A 21109-nucleotide genomic window follows, 5' to 3' on the forward strand; every position below is an offset into this window, starting at 1 on the left:
CCCCCCCCCCCCCAAAAAAAGAATAATTCAGGACATCATTTATATGCGACAAGGCAATGAGACATTAAAAGACATTCAGAGACATGACTCCATTTACATTTGTGAATATAGTATTTGGCCAAGAGAATAATAATGTTAATAAAATAGTTATGATCGGAATTACAAGGATAAGCATAATGCCGTTTAACATCATCAAAGGTAAACATAGGTAATTCTGTAGATTTTATACACAACCATTCATGAATTTCAATCCATAGTTCACTAGAATGGCAGCATGAAACAAATAAATGCTGTATAGATTCTGAATCAGAGGAACATAAAACACAAGGCATTTTGTCAAAATTGAATCTTTTGTGCAAGAAATTCTTAACGGGATAAAGGGAAGAACATATTTTAAAATGTGTTTCTTTAACTTTGGGGATAACCGGCCAATTAAGGTAAAAGGTAGTCGCTTTTGACCATAGCATGGGGGTCGGTCACTTCCATAGCAATATATTGAGTTATAATCACCAAAAATGACTTCATTAACTGCCGATCATATCCACTTATTGTTGAATTTTTTTATCCAAAAGATTCCAGTCATTATTTGTAAACTTGGACAACCTCACATAACAAAGTGCACTTAATAAGTCCAAGTAAAGGAAGTGGAATTGCTTTGCAAACCTTCATATATTCTCTCTGAGTAATATTAACCTGAAGTTGACCAATGAACTGATCAAACGGCAAAAACTCCTAATTAGACTACAATCACGCCATTTAAAAGGTGAAAGGGGCGTGTTTTCACGCTAATGGACAACCAATAATCAAGACCGGGCAATATATAGTCGGTATCCTCGGGCCTTTAAATAGCCTACCTCCGCTCACAAAATGTCAGTGATCGCAGCAGAAGTTAGAGGTAACATCCATTTTCTATTTCTTCAAGACTGGACATATTGTTGGACGTCATGACAAACGTTCAGACGCCAACTGGTTTGGCGAGCCCGGTGGCACAGAGAGCAACTCTTCCCCGTCGCCATTCAAGCGTTTGTCGGAACTTATTTGGACCCATCGACCATGACGCGCTGAACCGCGAGTTGAAGGCGACGCTGAGGGAAATCTCTGAGCAAGACCAGCGTCGATGGAATTTCCACTTCGAGACAGACACACCAATTCCCGGGATTTATGAATGGGAAGGAATGTCAGCGGAGTCGATGCCTGCCTTCTACCAGGAGTCAGAAGTTGGCGCACGCAGGTAAGCCAAGCACTAGCGGTTCTGGGGGGTTATTTTCAACTTGTGTGATCTTTATAGGTGCGCATCGGCCATACATTTTATCTATAATTTCTCTTCATATGACAAGGATTAAAATGGATTTGCCAGTAGATCGTCCACTTGGTTAATGATGGCCACTAACTAGGATATTGTCATGTTCAGTCCAATCAAAGCTACTGTACATTTAATTTTATCTGTGGCCGTTGACATTGAGCCGCCTTGGAAGGGCACTTAGAATTATATTACATGTCAGGACCCAAAGGGCTGAAATTTGATGTCTATCCTTACTAGCCACTTAAACTTGGCGATGTACTGTCCCCATGCGTGACAGAACACTGAGCCAATCATGGCGCAATGTTCCTATTTTCTGCTGGCTTGCCGCACCACTGCAGAAAGCACTGAACTAGGCTGAAACTCATGCATTTTGGCGCTGCCTTACTCAAGACATACCTTGTCTGTATGGGCTTTAACTCAATTATATATTTTTGTTACGTTTGCAAACTGATGTGACGCATATTAATGCAAAAATAACATGCAAGCCCCCAGTTTTTTGGGGGTTAAAAATGTGGGTCTCCCTCCCAAATAGACCCTAGGTTGTGGATGCTTTACTGACGCCCAGTGGCAACTATATCACCATAACGTCACAAACAGCTCGGGGGTGGTCTCATGTTGGCTCTGCTGGAACATGGTAAACCCACTTTATGAACAATATATTTATATTGGAAATTAATTAGCCACACTAGTTGTCTGTAACTTGTATACAGGTAGACCAGAAGCCCCATTTTTAATTTGCAGATGAGTGGCAACCCTAATTAGAAGCACCTGCTGCTCACCTGTGTTCAGAATTCTGATTTTACACAGGCCCTTAAGGAGTTGAAGGGGTTTGTTCTCAAGTAACCAACGTGGCATTTTGAGGAATAATTTTATAACATGTTCCCTGAACTAAACTGGAAAATACGTTAGAACCCTCTTATACATTTAACCCGTATTTAAATGGTGGAAGATGTTTTTCGTAAATCCAGAGCCTGTCTGGATCATCTGTCTGTACAATAATCAAATGGATTACATGAAGAGAAGCCTACTTCAGCATGTTTCCGTTTTTTTTTTCTTCCAGAAAGCTTTTCATTTTGTAAATGGTAATCTTTTAGCCTGTAGTTTGAAGACGGGGGTTGATGCAATCCAGTCTCTTCACAAAGTACCAGTTGCGTTTTAATGAGTATCGTACAGATTGGTTTCCCACACCCTCGGGTGTAAACAAAGAGACGCCTTATCACGGACTGTTTGCTTTGTTTATAAATGATTTGGTAAAGTGAAATATTGGAGTGCTAAGTATCTTTATTTGCTGGTATTATTTTGATGGCAGGACAAGAACTGCGGAAGATGTAATCTGCAGTCAAATTGGTTTATAAAATGACAACTCATGATAACCAGACAAACACAGATAATGCATTTTAGAAGACCAGCTACGGAGTGTTTTGGTGTGAACGTTCTTCAGTTTACTAACATTTTATAAATATTTCTAAACATATTACCTTTCTATACGCAACGTCTGCCCTGGCCGACTCGGCAAGTAGAGCTCTGTGGGAGTTATAGGAAAAACACAAGATCTTGGTTATGCTACGTATTCCAAACTGTATCACATGCGTGTCCTGTTCTGGACTATGCTGCAGGAGTGTGGGGTGCTAAGAGGCATTTTAAAAACGACCATGTTCAGAGCAGTACGTTACTTTTTAGGTCTCCAAGTTTGCACCTGTACTTGCAATAACTGGGGACATGGGCTGGGAACCAGGTGAGACTTTGGATTAGACTGTTGGTTATGCCAACTGCCAGAATGGCTAGCGGTTTCAGTGGGCTCTAACCATAGGCCCCCTATGCCTGGGCAACATGTCTGAACATCTGCACGAATCTAAATTTAAGGGAGACATAGATATTAGTAAACAACTGATGCAATATGAAGACAATGGGTGGAGATTAATCATGAACCTGTTTTACGGGTGAATTCTTTAAGATATTATGTATGACCTTCCTAAAAGCTGTGCACAGATGGGGATTATGCCTCTGCGTATTATGCCTCTGCGTACAGGTCGGTATTGTGGTGAAGCGGAAAGACGATGTCACTATTGTGACCTTGAAATGGAGAATTAAACTCATTTGATCCTCTATTGTCCTTTTCTACAACGATACATGCTTGCTCTTATTCCAGACAGCACATCAGATATACCCTGGTGTAACTGATGTGAAATGGCTGGTTAGTTAGCGGTGGTGCGCGAATAGCGTTTCAATCAGTGACGTCACCCGCTCTGAGACCTGAAGTGGTTGTTCCCCTTGCGTTGCAAGAGCTGCGGCTTTTGTGGCGCGATGGGTAACGATGCTTCGTTGGGTGTCAGTTGTTGATCTGCGCAGAGGGTCCCTGGTTCAAGCCCAGGTTGGGGCGAGGAAAGGGACGGAAGCTACGCTGGCACTATCTATGTTGAGTGATTAGGAGAAATTGAAATTTATTTTGTCCCTTATTTCCGGATATTTAGATAAAGCCTGGAATGAAAAGGCTACCTTTAATTAAATTGTAAAAAGATTTAGCTTCTGTGTATATAGGCTTGTCTGCCATATGAATAGTCGTTGTGCCAGACTGGATCCTAGTGACATGTTTTCTCTCTATGGTGTATATTTTACTGCTCCAGGGTTGTAATTATTGGTTGGCTAACCTTATATTATGTATGGTTTATTTTTCACTCTGTGATGCGCAATGCAGAGCACACCGGAAGAAATCATTTAATTACCATAGTGAATCATTAAACCACCTGCAAAAGTGAACCACATTAGGCGGCATCCTCGGTCCTTTAAAAGCCTACCTACATCCACAGAAGGTCAGTCGCAGTTGACGTTAGAAACAGCCCAGTGTGACGCAATTTCCTATTTCTTCAAGACTGGACATATAACTGGATGTCTTGACAAACTTTCTGCCACCAACTGGTTTGGAGAGCCCGGTTGCACAGAACAACTGTTTCGCCATACCAGCTTTTGTCGGAACTTATCTGGAACCATCGACCTTATACCAGGAGTCGACAATCTGGTGGTATGAGAGGTCAGGTTGTGACGTCCAAAAGACTATAGCGCAGAGGTTCACTCATGTGCGTGGTTGTTGCCTCAACCAAACCCCTCTATCAGACTGCACTTTGTTCCATCGAAGTAGTAACTCTAACCCAACACTATGTATTCGGAGTAAGGACATCTTATGAACGTGCAGTCAACGTTACTCAAATTATAGGTAGGTCTATACAGTGGCGACTTTTAGCGTCTACATTTCGGTGGGGCAAACCATGTTCTGTTAGGCCGTCATTGAAAATAGGAATTCTTAACTGACTTGCCTAGTTAAATAATGGTACAAACTATGGCAAGGCAAGGATGCGCGATTAACAGGTAATCTAATTCTGATTAAGACAATGAGCATGTGAAGATTAACTTTGTTCAGCAGTTTTGAAATGTACAATGACAGAATTCAGAACGTGGGCTTTAAAAAAAATAAAAATATATAAGCCTGTACACCAAGTCAGACCCATAGGATGAAGGGGGCATATACAGCGAACAATGAAAGCTCTTACAATATTCGATGACAGTTATCTAAAATGGGCTGTAGGTTACATGTGCACCACCAAGTTAAAACAGTAGGCTAATATGGGAGGGGGAGGGACCAAATCTACAGTATACATACCTCCCTGGCATATGACATAACTTATGCAGCATACAATACATTTTTGGACTCACTGCAATGCTCACTTGAACAGGAAGGTGGTCTTTGTGGGCAAATTGTCATTTAACTTTGTCAGTCTGGAATTCTCTGGATTTATGGTGCTTTCTAGATAACTTGGGGGGTTTGAAACCAGGTTGATTTGTCAGCGCTCTAGACTTGGAACTCCGAGGTTGATTTTGAACCCTCATTCATTTTCCCAGTCGGCACTTGTTTTCCCCCCCCAGTTCCCAATTTTATTGAACCTCTTCTGAAACTTTTTATTTTTTAAAAGCTTGGAGAAGAGACCCTTAAACCCAGACTTTGACCCCACACCCTCTGCCAACTAGCTGGCAGCTTTGCAGGTCAGCCACTGACTCCTTCCAAACCACTCATTGTTGAAATTGCAATTTCCAACTTGTATTGTTTATGGCCGATGACCTTGAGGCTTCTTGGATTGGAATATCTACTGTAACTATGGCAACACCCAAGGGGGCATGAACTTTCTAGCTCTCTCTGTAGTTATTTAACAGAACAGGTGAGGCTCAACTGCCCCACCTGCCCTGAATTACTAGTTGCCACTAACACGAACTCTTAATGAGCAACTTGTTTTAATGACTTGCCAACTAGTTTATTAATTCGACCACTTAAAAATATATTTTTTTTAAACCAGCACAATTTAAGCCGTACATGCACATGGATAAAACAAAGTCTGGCACTTATTTCCATTGTGGTCCTCTTGAGACAAGATGGCTAGACAAGATCGAACACAGTATGGCAGTGAAATCATAAAACATAACTACATAACGATGTTCTTGTATTGACTATGAATTGAAGGCTAACCGTTTTACACTTCTTCCCTGCAGATTTGTTCCCAATGAGGAGAAGAAATGAGATGACTAGCCCCCAGCACAATTCTTCACTCAATTCCCCTTGAACGCCACGCAAAGAGGGAACCGTTCGATTAACCACGTTGACAAATGCTACCATCTGCCGCTTCTGCAGTTTATATTTTCATCTCGGACAAAAGATGGAGTAACCCTCCCAAATAAGGCAACATTTATTTAAAAAACTAATTCAACTAACTTGTGTTAATTTATTACGTGTCTGAGATTGTTTTAAATGATATCTGTGAAAGACGATTTATTTGCAATTCTGCTCACTGTATTGATTAGTGAGCCCTCAATGATACTTAAGGCTAATTTGCTACGTAGGTCATCTGCCTCTTTTGCATTTTTCGGTCGGACAAAAGATGTTAACCCACAAATGTTGGCCTAGGTTTTTTGCCGAAGTAACAATGTCTAATTGTATTTAAAATATTTTATTTTATTTCAACTAACTTATGTTTTAATTCAACTAAGTTTTCTGCGATTGTTTAAATGGTAGCTGGGGAAACTTATTAAAACAATGTAGTTTTCATTTTGACTTTCCGCTTATTTTATTGCATTCGTGAGCCCTCAAATGGCAACGAGGTGAACAGGGACACCACCTGCCCATGCACACACTAGAGAAACAATAAGAGCAGCAGTCGTTCCATTTGACAGCACTTGAAGAGTGCCTCAAATTGTAGCAGTTGACCTATAGACTAGCCCTCCTACTATGGATGACTGTTATGAGATCTGCCTCCATTATGGCTCGTTGGTAATCCCACGAGCTATAATTTACTGCTCATAATTCCGCACGGAGATGCAGATGCTATTACCCTCACTGTCGATATGCAAATCAACTAATCCATTCAACATGTAAGCATATTTCCGATATGAGACAAATGTGGGGGTTTTCTGACTACCTTAACAGGTTAACGCTAATAGCGTTTCAATCGGTGACGTCACCCGCTCTGAGACTTGAAGTAGGGTTGCCCCTTGCAACGGCTTTTGTGGCGCGATGGGTAACGATGCTTCGTGGGGTGTCAGTTGTTGATGTGTGCAAGGGTCCCTGGTTCGAGCCCAGGTTGGGGCGAAGAGAGGGACGGAACCTACACTGTTACATCAGCACCCCTTTATCCACACACATTACAACCAACTACATTTTACATTTACATTTATCAATACACATTGCAACCAACTATATCACACTGTCAGCACCCCTTTATCCATACACATTACAACCAACTATATCACTGTCGGCACCCCTTTATCAATACACATTACAACCAACTATATCACACTGTCAGCACCCCTTTATCAATACACATTACAACCAACTATATCACACTGTCAGCACCCCTTTATCAATACACATTACAACCAACTATATCACACTGTCAGCACCCCTTTATCAATACACATTACAACCAACTATATCACACTGTCAGCACCCCTTTATCAATACACATTACAACCAACTATATCACACTGTCGGCACCCCTTTATCAATACACATTACAACCAACTATATCACACTGTCAGCACCCCTTTATCCATACACATTACAACCAACTATATCACACTGTCAGCACCCCTTTATCCATACACATTACAACCAACTATATCACACTGTCAGCACCCCTTTATCAATACACATTACAACCAACTATATCACACTGTCAGCACCCCTTTATCCATACACATTACAACCAACTACATCACACTGTCGGCACCCCTTTATCCATACACATTACAACCAACTATATCACACTGTCAGCACCCCTTTATCCATACACATTACAACCAACTATATCACACTGTCGGCACCCCTTTATCAATACACATTACAACCAACTATATCACACTGTCGGCACCCCTTTATCCACACACATTACAAGCAACTATATCACACTGTCAGCACCCCTTTATCCACACAGATTACAACCAACTATATTCAAAGGCAAATGTAACTGCTGCATTATGTTCCCTAATAAGACAGCTCTGATAAGGATGTGAATGAAATGAGACAGATGGACAGGGAGAGGAGGAGAGGTTAACCTCATTGGCTGTGATGTTGAATACCAGAAAAGTTGGTCCATGTAACTGAAAGGAGTAGTTGACTTTTATTTTTCTTCTCAATCGCTGGATGCCACTCACCTCAGGGCTGAGGGTTGGCTGTAAAATGAGATTAGACTGCTGCATTTAACCTATATTCTTCCCTAGACTGAGCTGAGGGTTGGCTGTCAGATGAGATTAAACTGCTGGAAAAGAACCATAAAAGATTTGTCTCCTACTGGCAGCGATTAAGAATTTGCATCTGAGTCAACATTACTTGACAGTGCTCATTTGCCTGGGATGCCTGGTAAAAGATGATCATCAGAAATGGGTAGAGATTCGAGGCACATGCCTGCACAGCAAAAACAAGCAGCTTCAGTATTTGGCCACTCAGTAAAATGGATTTGGATCATGGCCAGTCGTTTGGGCAGGTTATGGGAAAAGAGCCAACTAATTTAATCCTCTACTGCACACATTTAGGTTTTTCACCTCCCAAAAAATATTTCATCTTTTTTTTGTGAAGATTTTATGCCCCCAAATGTGTTTTGTTGCCTCAGGGCAACGCAGTGCCATAAGGGTGGATTTATTAAGGGGAAAATAATAGAACAAAGGCCCTCTTTTTCATAAGAAAATACAAGTTAGTCATAAACTGGTATTTCACTGCTTCTCAAACCTGATTCTGGGGTGGTCTTCCTCTGTCACTGTCCTTCATCTCACTGTCCTCACTCTGGGTCTGTATGATCCTAACTGCTCTATGAAGCTCCGTCCATAGAATGTCTGTCAGTGGATATGTTGGAAAGAATATTGACCAATGCTATCATTGGAGGGGGGGGGGAGAATGGAGAGGGAATACATGGGTGCCTGTTTGTATATGTGTACGGTATGCTCCTCAGTATAGGGGCATGCAGGCTTGAGTCAGTCTTCCTGCTTCCTGTATTGTGATTTCTGCTCCACTAGATTAGTGGGCAGTTATCTCTCAAATAATGAGGTCATGGGCCAATAGTTTGACAAGGTAACTTCAACCAACTCTAGTGTTCTACCACTTTAATAATGAAACATATTTGGAATGTTAGTTAGAGTATTGTTGACTTTTCTTTTGTTAAAACTAGTCATTTATGTTAAGGCCCACAGGAAATGTTGAATTAAACCTGAATTTGTCCCACAGCTATTTGAGTATCAGTTTAAACCCTCCAACAGGAATGAAAGCCACACGCTGTAAGATGTGTTTACCATCAGAGTGGGTCTACCGACGTGAACACAGGAATAATATTCCCAGTTGCATTTCAAGACCTTTTCAAAAAGTAAATATATGTCTCGTCCTGACCAGTAAAAGGGGTTATTTTGTCATTGTAGTTTGGTCAGGGCGTGGCAGGGGGTGTGTGTTTTGGGGTTTAGGTTCTATGTTATCTAGTTTTCTATTTCTGATGGGTTTTTGGCAATGACCTCCAATTAGAGGCAGCTGGTTGTCGTTGCCTCTAATTGGAGGCCATATTTAGTTGTTTGTTTCACTTGTGTTTTGTGGGTGGTTATTTTCTGTATAGCCTGTGAGCCTTATGGAACTGTTTTCGTCGTTTGTTTATTTTGTTTAAGTGTTTTCATCTAATAAATTAAGATGAGCACTTTACCCGCTGCGCTTTGGTCCAATCCTTATGACGCCCGTGACAATATAGCACTTGATTATATTCTATGATTATATACTACAGATAATATCCGTAGTGACATTCCACTAGACTAGAGCCACATTACACCATGAATCATATGATTACAACATGTCTACAAATCACAAAGAAGAATGCTGTAATGCATCCAAACTGTAAACATATACAATTTGCCATCTGTAATAGGTTGTGAAATAAGATTTCCAAGAACCAAATAAATGTCAGAGAATAAGTGATTCTTAAAAGCTGAGTACTTTATCACAGACATACATATAGAATAGTGCCTGCACACTCATGGAAAAAAATAAATGATGACAAATCAACAGACAGGTTGGAGAGTTTGGCCAACCTGTTCAACAGTGCCTCATAAGATGTGATCCACTTACAGTCGCTAACATAGTTACTTACCAGAGGCGTGTCTTGTCGCTCTGTCATGGCTGTGGTCTAATGTGCAGTCAGCTTCCCTCCAGTCACCGATCTCTGCTCTGGGGCAAGTGACACCAGGTGAGCCCTTGGGGACTCCAGGAAGCAGCAGGCAGGTAAGCCACACCCTGGCCTTCCTCTGACCAATCAGTCTCCAATGAGCTCCATTATCTTTTCATCATTAACTGCACCACCAGTGCTGTCTACATACCACCATAGACCGAGGCTGGCACTAAGACAGCACTCAATGAGCTGTATTCCGCCATAAGCAAACAGGAAACCGCTCACTCCTAGTGGCCGGGGACTTTAACGCAGGGAAACTTAAATCGGTCTTACCAAATTTCTATCAGCATGTTAAATGTGCAACCAGAGGGAAAAAAACTCTGGACCACCTTTACTCCACACATAGATGCATACAAAACACTCCCTCCATTTGGCAAATCTGACCATAATTATATCCTTCTGATTCCTGCTTACAAGCAAAAATTAAAGCAGAAAGCACCAGTGACTCAATAAATAAATAAAAAAAAGTGGTCAGACGAAGCAGATACTAAGCTACAGGACTGTTTTGCTAGCACAGACTGGAATATGTTCCGGGACTCCTCCGATGGCATTGAGTACACCGCATCAGTCATTAGCTTCATCAATAAGTGCATTGATGATGTCGTCCCCACAGTGACTGTACGTACATACCCCAACCAGAAGCCATGGATTACATGCAACATCCGCACTGAGCTGAAGGCTAGAGCTGCTCCTTTCAAGGAGCGGACCTCTAAGAAATCCCGCTATGCCCTCCGAACCATCAAACAGGTAAAGCGTCAATACAGGACTAGGATTGAATCACACTACACCGGCTCTGACGCTCGTCGGATGTGACAGGGCTTGCAAACCATTACAGACTACAAATGAAAGCACAGCTGCCCAGTGACACGAGCCTACCAGACGAGCTAAACTACTTCAATACTCGCTTCAAGACAACACTGAAACGTATGAGAGCACCAGCTGTTCCAGAAGACCGTGATCACGCTCTCCGCAGCCAATGTAGGACCTTTATACAGGTCAACATTTACAAGGACGAAGGGCCAGACAGATTACCAGGACATGTACTGCGAGCATGCGCTGACCAACTGGCAAGTGTCTTCACTGACATTTTCAACCTCTCCCTGTCCGAGTCTGTAATAAAAACATGTTTTAATCACACCACCATAGTCCCTGTGCCCAAGAACACTAAGGTAACCTGCCTAAATGACTACCGACCCTTAACACTCACGTCTGTAGCCATGAAGTGCTTTGAAAGGCTGGTCATGGCTCACATCAATACCATTATCCCAGAAACCCTAGACCCACTCCAATTTGCATCCCACCCTAACAGATCCACAGATGATGCAATCTCTATTGCACTTCACACTACCCTTTCCCACCTGGACAAAAGGAACACCTACAGCTGAATTTGGCAGTTTACATACACCTTAGTCAAATACATTTAAACTCAGTTTTTCACAATTCCAGACATTTTATCCTAGTTAAAATTCCCTGTCTTAGGTCAGTTAGGATCACCACTTTATTATAAGAATGTAAAATGTCAGAATAATAGTTGAGAATGATTTATTTCAGCTTTTATTTCTTTCATCACATTCCCAGTGGGTCAGAAGTTTACATACACTCAATTAGTATTTGGTAGTATTGTTTAACTTGGGTCAAACGTTTCGGGTAGCCTTCCACAAGCTTCCCACAATAAGTTGGGTGAATTTTGGCCCATTCTTCCTGACAGAGCTGGTGTAACTGAGTCTGTTTTGTAGGACTCCTTGCTCGCTCGCACACACTTTTTCAGTTTTTCCCACAAATTTTCTATGGGATTGAGGTCAGGGCTTTGTGACGGCCACTCCAATACCTTGACTTTGTTGTCCTTAAGCCATTTCGCCACAACTTTGGAAGTATGCTTGGGGTCATTGTCCATTTGGAAGACCCATTTGCGACCAAGCTTTAACTTCCTGACTGATGTCTTGATGTTGCTTCAGTATATCCACACAGTTTTCCTCCCTTATGATGCCATCTATTTTGTGAAGTACACCAGTCCCTCCTGCAGAAAAGCACCCCCACATCATGATGCTGCCACCCCCGTGCTTCACGGATGGGATGGTGTTCTTCGGCTTGCAAGCGTCCCCCTTTTTCCTCCAAACATAACGATGGTCATTATGGCCAAACAGTTCTGTTTTTGTTTCATCAGACCAGAGGACATTTCTCCAAAAATTGATCTTTGTCCCCATGTGCAGTTGCAAACCTTAGTCTGGCTTTTTATGGCGGTTTTGGAGCAGTGGCTTTTTCCTTGTTGAGCGGCCTTTCAGGTTATGTCGATATAGGACTCGTTTTTACTGTGGATAGAGATACTTTTGTACCTGTTTCCTCCAGCATCTTCACAAGGTTCTTTGCTGTTGTTCTGAATTGATTTGCACTTTTTGCACCACAGTACTTTCATCTCTACGAGACAGAACGCGTCTCCTTCCTGAGCGGTATGACGGCTGCGTGGTCCCATGGTGTTTATACTTGCGTATTGTTTGTACAGATGAACATGGTACCTTCAGGCATTTGGAAATTGCTCCCAAGGATGAACCAGACTTGTGGTCTACAATTCTTTTCCTGAGGTCTTGGCTGATTTTTCCCATGATTTCAAGCAAAGAGGCACTGCGTTTGAAGGTAGGCCTTGAAATACATCCACAGGTACACCTCCAATTGACTCAAATTATGTCAATTAGCCTATCAGAAGCTTCTAAAACCATGACATTTTCTGGAATTTTCCAAGCTGTTGAAAGGCACAATCAACTTAGTGTATGTAAACTTCTGACCCACTGGAATTGTGATACAGTGAATGAAATAATGTCTGTAAACAATTGTTGGAAAAATTACTTGTCACGCACAAAGATGTCTTAACCGACTTGCCAAAACTATAGTTTAACAAGAAATTTGTGGAGTGGTTGAAAAGCGAGTTTTAATAACTCCAACCTAAGTGTATGTCAACTTCCGTCTTCAACTGTATGTGAGAATGCTATTCATTGACTACAGCTCAGCGTTCAACACCATAGTGCCCTCCAAGCTCATCAATAAGCTAAGGTCCCTGGGACTAAACACTTCCCTCTGCAACTGAATCCTGGACTTCCTGACGGGCTGCCCCCAGGTGGTAAGGGTAGGTAACACATCCGCCACGCTGATCCTCCACACAGGGGCCCCTCAGGGGTGCATGCTCAGTCCCCTCCTGTACTCCCTATTCACTCATGACTGCACGGCCAGGCACAACTCCAACACCATCATTAAGTTTGCCGATGAGACAACAGTGGTAGGCCTGATCACAGACAATGACGGGACAGCCTATAGGGAGGAGGTCAGAGACCTGGCCGTGTTTGCCAGGACAACAACCTCTCCCTCAACATGATCAAGACAAAGGAAATGATTGTGGACTACAGGAAAAGGAAGACCGAGCATGCCCCCATTCTCAATGACGGGGCTGCAGTGGAGCAGGTTGAGAGCTGTGTCCACATTACCAACAAACTAACATGGTCCAAGCACACCAAGACAGTCGTGAAGAGGGCACGACAAAACCTATTCCCCCTCAGGAGACTGAAAAGATTTGACATGGGTCCTCAGATCCTCAAAAGGTTCTACAGCTGCACCATCGAGAGCATCCTGACTGGTTGCAACACTGCCTGGTATGGCAACTGCTAGGCCTTCCACCGCAAGGCACTACAGAGGGTAGTGCGTACAGCCCAGTACATCAAGCTTCCTGCCATCCAGGACCTCTATATCAGGCTGTGTCAAAGGCCCTAAAAATTGTCAGACTCCAGCCACCCTAGACAGACTGTTCTCTCTGCTACTGCACTGCAAGTAGTACCGGAGCACCAAGTCTAGGTCCAAGAGGCTACTAAACAGCTTCTACCCCCAAGCCATAAGACTCCTGAGCATCTAATCAAATGGCTACTCAGACTATTTGCATTGCACCTCGCCCCCCTCTTTTACACCGCTGCTACTCTGTTATTATCTATGCATAGTCACTTTAATAACTCTACCTAGATGTTCATATTACCTCGACTAACCTGTGCCGCCGCACATTGACTCTGTACCGGTACTCCCTGTATATAGTCTCGCTATTGTTATTTTACTGCTGCTCTTTAACTTTTTTACTTTAATTTCTTATTCATATATATTTTATTAACTGCATTGTTTAGGGGCTCGTAAGTAAGCATTTCACTAAGGTCTACACCTGTTATATTCAGTGCATTTGACTAATAAAATGATTTCATTTAATACAACTGAACTGATAATACAATAACTGATATGACAACAGAGAATGCGACAACTGAAATGATACGATGCAACCAGCGGATAACGGATACGATGCAACCAGCGGATAACGGATACGATGCAACCGAACGGATAACGGATACGATGCAACCGAACGGATAACGGATACGATGCAACCGAACGGATAACGGATACGATGCAACCGAACGGATAACGGATACGATGCAACCGAACGGATAACGGATACGATGCAACCGAACGGATACGATGCAACCGAACGGATACGATGCAACCGAACGGATACGATGCAACCGAACGGATACGATGCAACCGAACGGATACGATGCAACCGAACGGATACGATGCAACCGAACGGATACAATAACTGATATAATACAATAAAGGATAACTGATATGATACAATAACGGATATGATACAATAACTGATATAATACAATAAAGGATAACTGATATAATACAACTGATATAATACAATAACGGATATAATACAATAACGGATATAATACAATAACGGATATAATACAAATAATACAATAACGGATATAATACAATAACGGATATAATACAATAACGGATATAATACAATAACGGATATAATACAATCAAGGATAACTGATATAATACAATAACTGATTTAATACAACTGATGTCACTTAAAGCTAAGGAGATTCCCTGGTCTACATGGGAATCATATCTGTTCTTCACAATGTATTTCTATGTTATTGTAAAATTGCCTTCACCTGAATAAGCCCCTGTGCCTCCCAAATAGGACAGACAATAGGTTAGATTGTGGATGCTATAATACTTGCCACTGGGGGTCAGTATATCACCATAAAGTTACAAATAAACAGCTCAAGGGTGGTCTAATGTGGTCTTGGGTTGGTTTTAATGAAACGAAGGACATTTAATTTATATTGAACATTTTAACTTGTATACAGGTAGACCAGAGAAGCCACATCCTTTTTGATTGGCAGATGAGTGGCAACCCTGATTAGAAGCACCTGCTGCTCATCAGTTGCTCACCTGTGTTCCCTATAAATGCTGTTTTGAATGGAAAAGGTTTCTACCTGCACACTGAAGAAGGCTGCAAAGCAGAAACGTGTGTCTTCACCAGGCCTGGACAACTCCAGTCCTCTGGGCCTGATTTGGTGTCACACTTTTCCCCCAGTCCCAGCTAACACACCTGACTCCAATAGTCAACTCATCTTGATCTTCAGTAAAAAATACAATTAGTTTAAATCAGGTGTTTCTAGGGATGGGCAAAAAGTGACACCAATCAGACCCTGAGGACTAGAATTGCCTAGGCCTGGTCTACGCTATCCATGATAAAGTGAAAATAATAACAAATGAATTTATGCAGACCCATCACACATTTTTGCTTATCTGAATTTACGGATTTTACGCACAAACCAAACTTCTGGGAGAGCCTGAAGGTCCCCTTTTGATTGGCCACGATACCACACAATTTTCAGCTTGAACCCATCCAAGTTTTCAATTCATATTACTTTCTCCAAATTGTCCTTCAGCTTGGATAGGCTGAAACGCTTAAAGTAATTAATAAACAGAGCGTAATAAATACTGGTAATAACCAGTATATTGATAAGCATATCCTCGTCTATTTCATTTGAACATGCTCCAAATAACCTCTAATGTTCTGAAACCCATTGGCTGTCTACCTGTTCCACTGAGGATATGACACATTTTCGAAGCAAAGTTGTCTTTGTTAAAAGGTAAAGGCCAACACGGTTTAAAACCTTTTAAAATAGCCGCATTTATTAAAGGCTGGAATCAATCCGTATCGCGGAAATATTGCATGAGATCTGCATTGAAATGTAAAGGCAATTTCCGATTGAGCCGATATAGACAGCGTTTACAGTTAATGCTGTCTCCGCTCATTCCTTTTACATTTCAATCCAGCTATGAGACTACTCAGACAAAGCAGGCCACCCGCCATAAGGGGTTCCCGAGTGGCGCAGCGGTCTAAGGCACTGCGTCTCAGTCCCTGGTTCGAATCCAGGCTGTATCACATCCGGCCGTGATTGGAAGTCCCATAGGGCTGCGCACAATTGCCCCAGCGCCGTCTGGGTTTGGCCGGGGTAGGCCTTCATTGTAAATACGAATTTGTTCTTAACTGACTTGCCTGGTTAAATAAAAGTTAAATAAAAAAAATGCAGGGTTTACCGTGACTTCAGTCTCTGCTGATTGGCTTTAAATTTAAATCCAGCTATAACGCGGAACTTCCACAATTTCGACGTGGAGGCTACAATCCCTCCTGTAGCGCAGAAAGGTTAAATCATCAAACCCCTCGCAAGGAGGCAAAAAGTCAACCTCAGTTGGCGCCATTCCAAACACCCCCCAGCAACCTGGGGAGGAAGACAGGGCGTGAATAAACCAAGGGCCAACCAATAAGCAAGACCGGACATTATATAGGCGGCATCCTCGGGTCTTTAAATAGCCTACCTATATCCACATAATATCAGTAGTCCCAGTTGAAGTTACATTGTAGTTAGGAAAAACAACCCAGTGTGAATACATTTTGTATTTCTTCAAGACTGGACATATTGCTGGACGTCATGACAAACTTTCAGACACCAACTGGTTTGGAGAGCTCGGTGGCACAGAGAACAACTCTTCCCCGTCGTCATACAAGCGTTTGTCGGAACTTATTTGGACCCATCGACCATGACGAGCTGAGCCTCGAGTTGAAGGCGAAGCTGAAGGAAATCTCTGAACGAGACCAGCGTCGATGGAATTTCCACTTCGAGACAGACACACCAATTCCCGGGAGTTACGAATGGGAAGGGATGTCAGCGGACTCGACACCTGCCTTCTACCAGGAGTCGACGAAAGTTGGAGGCATGAGGGTTCAGGTTGTGACATCAAACACAGACTATACCGCAGAGGTTGTCACTGGTAATGTGCGTGGTTGTTCCCCTCTATCAGACTGCGAACAGGCTGCACTTTGTTCCAACGAAGTTAACCAAGAGAATTGGTCCAATTCCCCCAATACGAGGAAATGTATCTCCAAATCAACACCGTGTATTCGGCATAAGAGGTCGAGGACAACATCTTATGAACGTGCAGTCAACGTTACTCAAATTACAGGTAGTTATACTTTTTCTTGGTAACGCTATATAACTCCTTAATAAGCAACTCGTTTTAATGGCTTGCCGAATACATAACGTTGATGTTCTCGTATGATTGACTCTAATATGAATTAAAGACTAACCGTTCTACATTTCTTCCCCGCAGATTTTTTCCCAAAGAGGAGGAGATCAACGTCAGAGATGAAGAGCACCCAGCCCAATTCTTCCCTCTCAATTCCCTTTGAACAAACGCCACGCAAAGCTCAAATAATTCGATAAACAACGTGGACAAATCATACCATTGCCTATGTGGAAAATTAGGCTATCTGCCTTTTTTTGTTATTATTATTATTGTCTGTCTTGGGACAAAAAAAAGATGGAGTAACCATCCAAAATATGTTGGCCTATGTTTATGCCGAAGTAGCAATATCTTGTTTTGTCTATTTAAAATATTGTTTAATTTATTTTATTTAAGTTTCAACTGTATTTAATGTGTTTAATTCAACTAAGGTTTCTGAGATATTGTTTGTCTGTTGAATTGTATCCGTGAAAAATACTATTAAAACTTTTTGGTTTACATTTTGCTGACGTTCTGCTCATTTTATTATTGAATTAGTAAGACCTCACAACGACCATCAGTGTGCTAACGAGGTGAACAGGGACACCACCTGCCCATGCACACCCCTCACACACTAGAGAAACAATAAGAGCAGCAGTCGTTCCATTTGACAGCACTTGAAGAGTGCCTCAACAAATTGTAGCAGCAGTAGGCCTATAGACTAGCCCTACACTGAATGAATATGTTATGTCCATGGGCATTGTTCAAGAAAAAAATCAGTCTGCATTGTGCCTTTTTGGTAGATATACCAATCACGAGCTTTCACTTGCTGTGCGTAATTCCGCATGGACGCATGGCGTGCGCACATAGAACACGCAGACACACTAACTAATTACCATCGCAGATGCTATTACCCTCACTGTCGATATGCAAATCAACTAATCCATTCAACATGTAAGCATATTTCCGATATGAGACCAATGTGGGGGTTTTCTGACTACCTTAACAGGTCATTGGGGAAGATCTCTCTGATTTGTGCCTTAACACCCAATACATCTGTATAGTACTAGACCAAACAATGTAACACGTAATCAAGACTTGCACATGATTGTCGTTCCTTTTCAAATTCTGTGTTAACACCAAGTGCTTTCGCTTTCAATAATATCAGGCTATGAAGATGGCCAACCGCTAATGGCAGGTGCACACTATTTGACTTAGCTTTTCTAAAGAAAATACGTCTGGTGTATAAAAATAAACAAGTTTAGAAATGCAATACATTTAAAAATCTTAACCTATGTCTAACGGTAGAGATGATTTAATATGTCAACTTTGAAATTGTTGACCTAACGGTCCCTATAAAATAGACATGAATACATAAACCACAATGACATGTATCAGATTTGGTCTGGTTCTAGTGGGAGAATAAAGTATAAACTAATAGCTGTTTTATTGTGAGAATAAGGAGTAAGCGTGACTATATGGTAATGTGCATGCATATACTTAAGTCAATAGTGACTGCAATAGCAATCGTGTAAAAACAGGGAGTAACAGATTCATGAGCGATGCGCGCATATAAATTATGCAGTGGGAGGATGAGAGATTTGCAGTACAATTTAAGGTTCGCACGTCTCAAGGATTGGCCATACAGCAGGAAAAGAACAATACCCTAAAGAATTTAAGTGGCCATCTGGCATCAGGGCTTGCGACATGGAAGAAGGGACATGTGGAGAAAGAGTGTGCCATTTCTTTCACCTGCAAATGCGGATTGGTGGCAAAATGAACGCTCCCAGACCCCCCACGTTCTTATTGACAAAGTTACATTCTTCTTTTTCAGTTAAATGCGTTGTATTATCCTTCTCGTGCCGAAACCCATTCAAATGGTTATTTGTAGTTCCAAACTCTATTAGCCCTTCGTTCTATCTGTAGACCTAACCAATTAAGACCTATAGTCTACACAGAAAAAACACTTATTAGTCAAAAATGGCACTATCTTTATATAAATTATAGATATATTTACCTTTATACAATATTTATCTTTATACACTATCTTTACTTCAGATAAGTCTTTAGACATTAATGAAGAAACGAATCAACTAGTTTAGTACACAGCAGTGGTATATGGTTATTGACTATAGTCACTTTTTCACAGCATTTCATAGTTCATTTTGGTTCCATATTTCATGGAGTTGTGAATACTATAGTCTGTACCTGCAGTAGTTTGAATTGAATGAATTCTGCCCTGAGTAGTGCACTTTCCTCCAGAAACAGATGGTCTATCTATATTGTGTCGCCCCAAGGCATCCAATTTTACCATCAAAATTATTCATTAAATCTGTCCCAAGGGCTTGCCATTGCCCACCCACTGATAGAATTCCCTTCATGATATAACTTTTTTTCCTCTCCTTTGTCCAGTGCATCATACAGTGACAGTTGATCTGCCTGTAGGGGAGACTAAGTATATAACACACCACACATGGACAAGCAGGCTTTTATTGGCAATAGTTTGGTCTGCACTGTAACGGTTGTCATTACAATGGAATCAAAAGGATGAAAGACCATCTATGTATTAATACTGTCTCGGCCCGTTTTATTAAGCTAGGACGGAATGGTTGTGAGATTTAATCAATAGACCTACTAAGAAGTCAAACATGGATGGAATTCTATCACGATCTCAGCAGAACTTCATTCAGGACCATTTTCTGTCTAGGTTCACTATAGGACATGTTCATAGCAGAAACATCACATTCCCTCTACATGACTGACTTACTCTAGACAAGATACTTGATGTTTCTTGACATGTAGTTGGTTCGATGCCAGTTAGTGCAGTAGCATAAGGGTTTATTTGTCTCTATCCAGAATGAGGACCATTCTGAATGTAACATAGACCAACACTGTAACATAGTAACAATCACCAGCGTGATAAAGGACGTGTTTGTGGAGCAGCACATGAGCAGTTATTTCCCTCTTTGTTGGCCAGAATACCAAGCCCGTCTTATCACACTGACTCACTCGCACAATGACCAGTAAGACCAGTCAACCGGACCTCTACAAAGCACTAGAACCCAGCAGTGTCCCTATAGCAACACCTCTCTCCTCTCCCCTCACCCACCTCCAAAAGCACCACAATGACTGCCACAAAGACCCCCACACTTACACACTACACTTAGAGAGGGGGTGCTATTGTCATGAGCACCCAGGCAGAAGGCAGGCAGGGCCCAGATGGTCATCTGGTCTTTTATCTGTGTGCCTACTACTACTGAAGGAATGGAAGGATCCCCGGAAGGCAAGCGGGATGAGGTCACCATCTGCTGCAGCTGAGGTCATCTGTCCAAAGCTCTGGTATTAGCCACGCCACTGGTCCTTCCATCCACCACCCCCCAAGGTCCAAGACATGAGAGGGGAAGGGGGATCTAGGTGCAATTAACTCTTCCCTCCCTTTGGTCTTCATGGAATAGAGTCTACTCCGGGGGGGGGGGGGGGGGCATGGTTAATGTTGTGGGTTTTAAAGGGACAGGACAATGTATCTTAGATGTTATAGCCCTTTAAGGCACCTTCCACACATACAGCTTCCAATGGGACATTGATATGACCTAACTTGGATGTAATAATCTATAACTAATTATTGATGCAAGATCCATGGTTGAACAGAATTGTTTGACAATCACCCCCCAAAAAG

At 42.0% G+C, this 21109-nt stretch overlaps 1 protein-coding gene and 1 long non-coding RNA gene across 2 annotated transcripts; both read left to right on the plus strand.

Moving 5' to 3' along the window:
• Positions 1-884: 884 nt before the first annotated feature.
• Positions 885-6392, plus strand: LOC106562863 (uncharacterized). The gene is made up of 2 exons (XR_006757581.1): positions 885-1231; positions 5840-6392. It is a non-coding gene; the product is annotated as an uncharacterized LOC106562863 (long non-coding RNA).
• Positions 6393-16755: 10363 nt separating this feature from the next.
• LOC106562696 (uncharacterized) lies at positions 16756-17788 on the plus strand. Its single transcript, XM_014127679.3, has 2 exons — positions 16756-17394; positions 17542-17788. The coding sequence occupies exons 1-2, from the start codon at positions 16863-16865 to the stop codon at positions 17652-17654; spliced, it is 645 nt and encodes a 214-aa protein (XP_013983154.1). The 5' UTR covers positions 16756-16862; the 3' UTR covers positions 17655-17788.
• The last annotated feature ends 3321 nt before the right edge of the window (positions 17789-21109 follow it).

This window comes from Salmo salar, chromosome 11, assembly GCF_965601325.2.
Source record: "Salmo salar chromosome 11, fSalSal1, whole genome shotgun sequence".
In the NCBI taxonomy this organism is placed as follows: domain Eukaryota; kingdom Metazoa; phylum Chordata; class Actinopteri; order Salmoniformes; family Salmonidae; genus Salmo; species Salmo salar.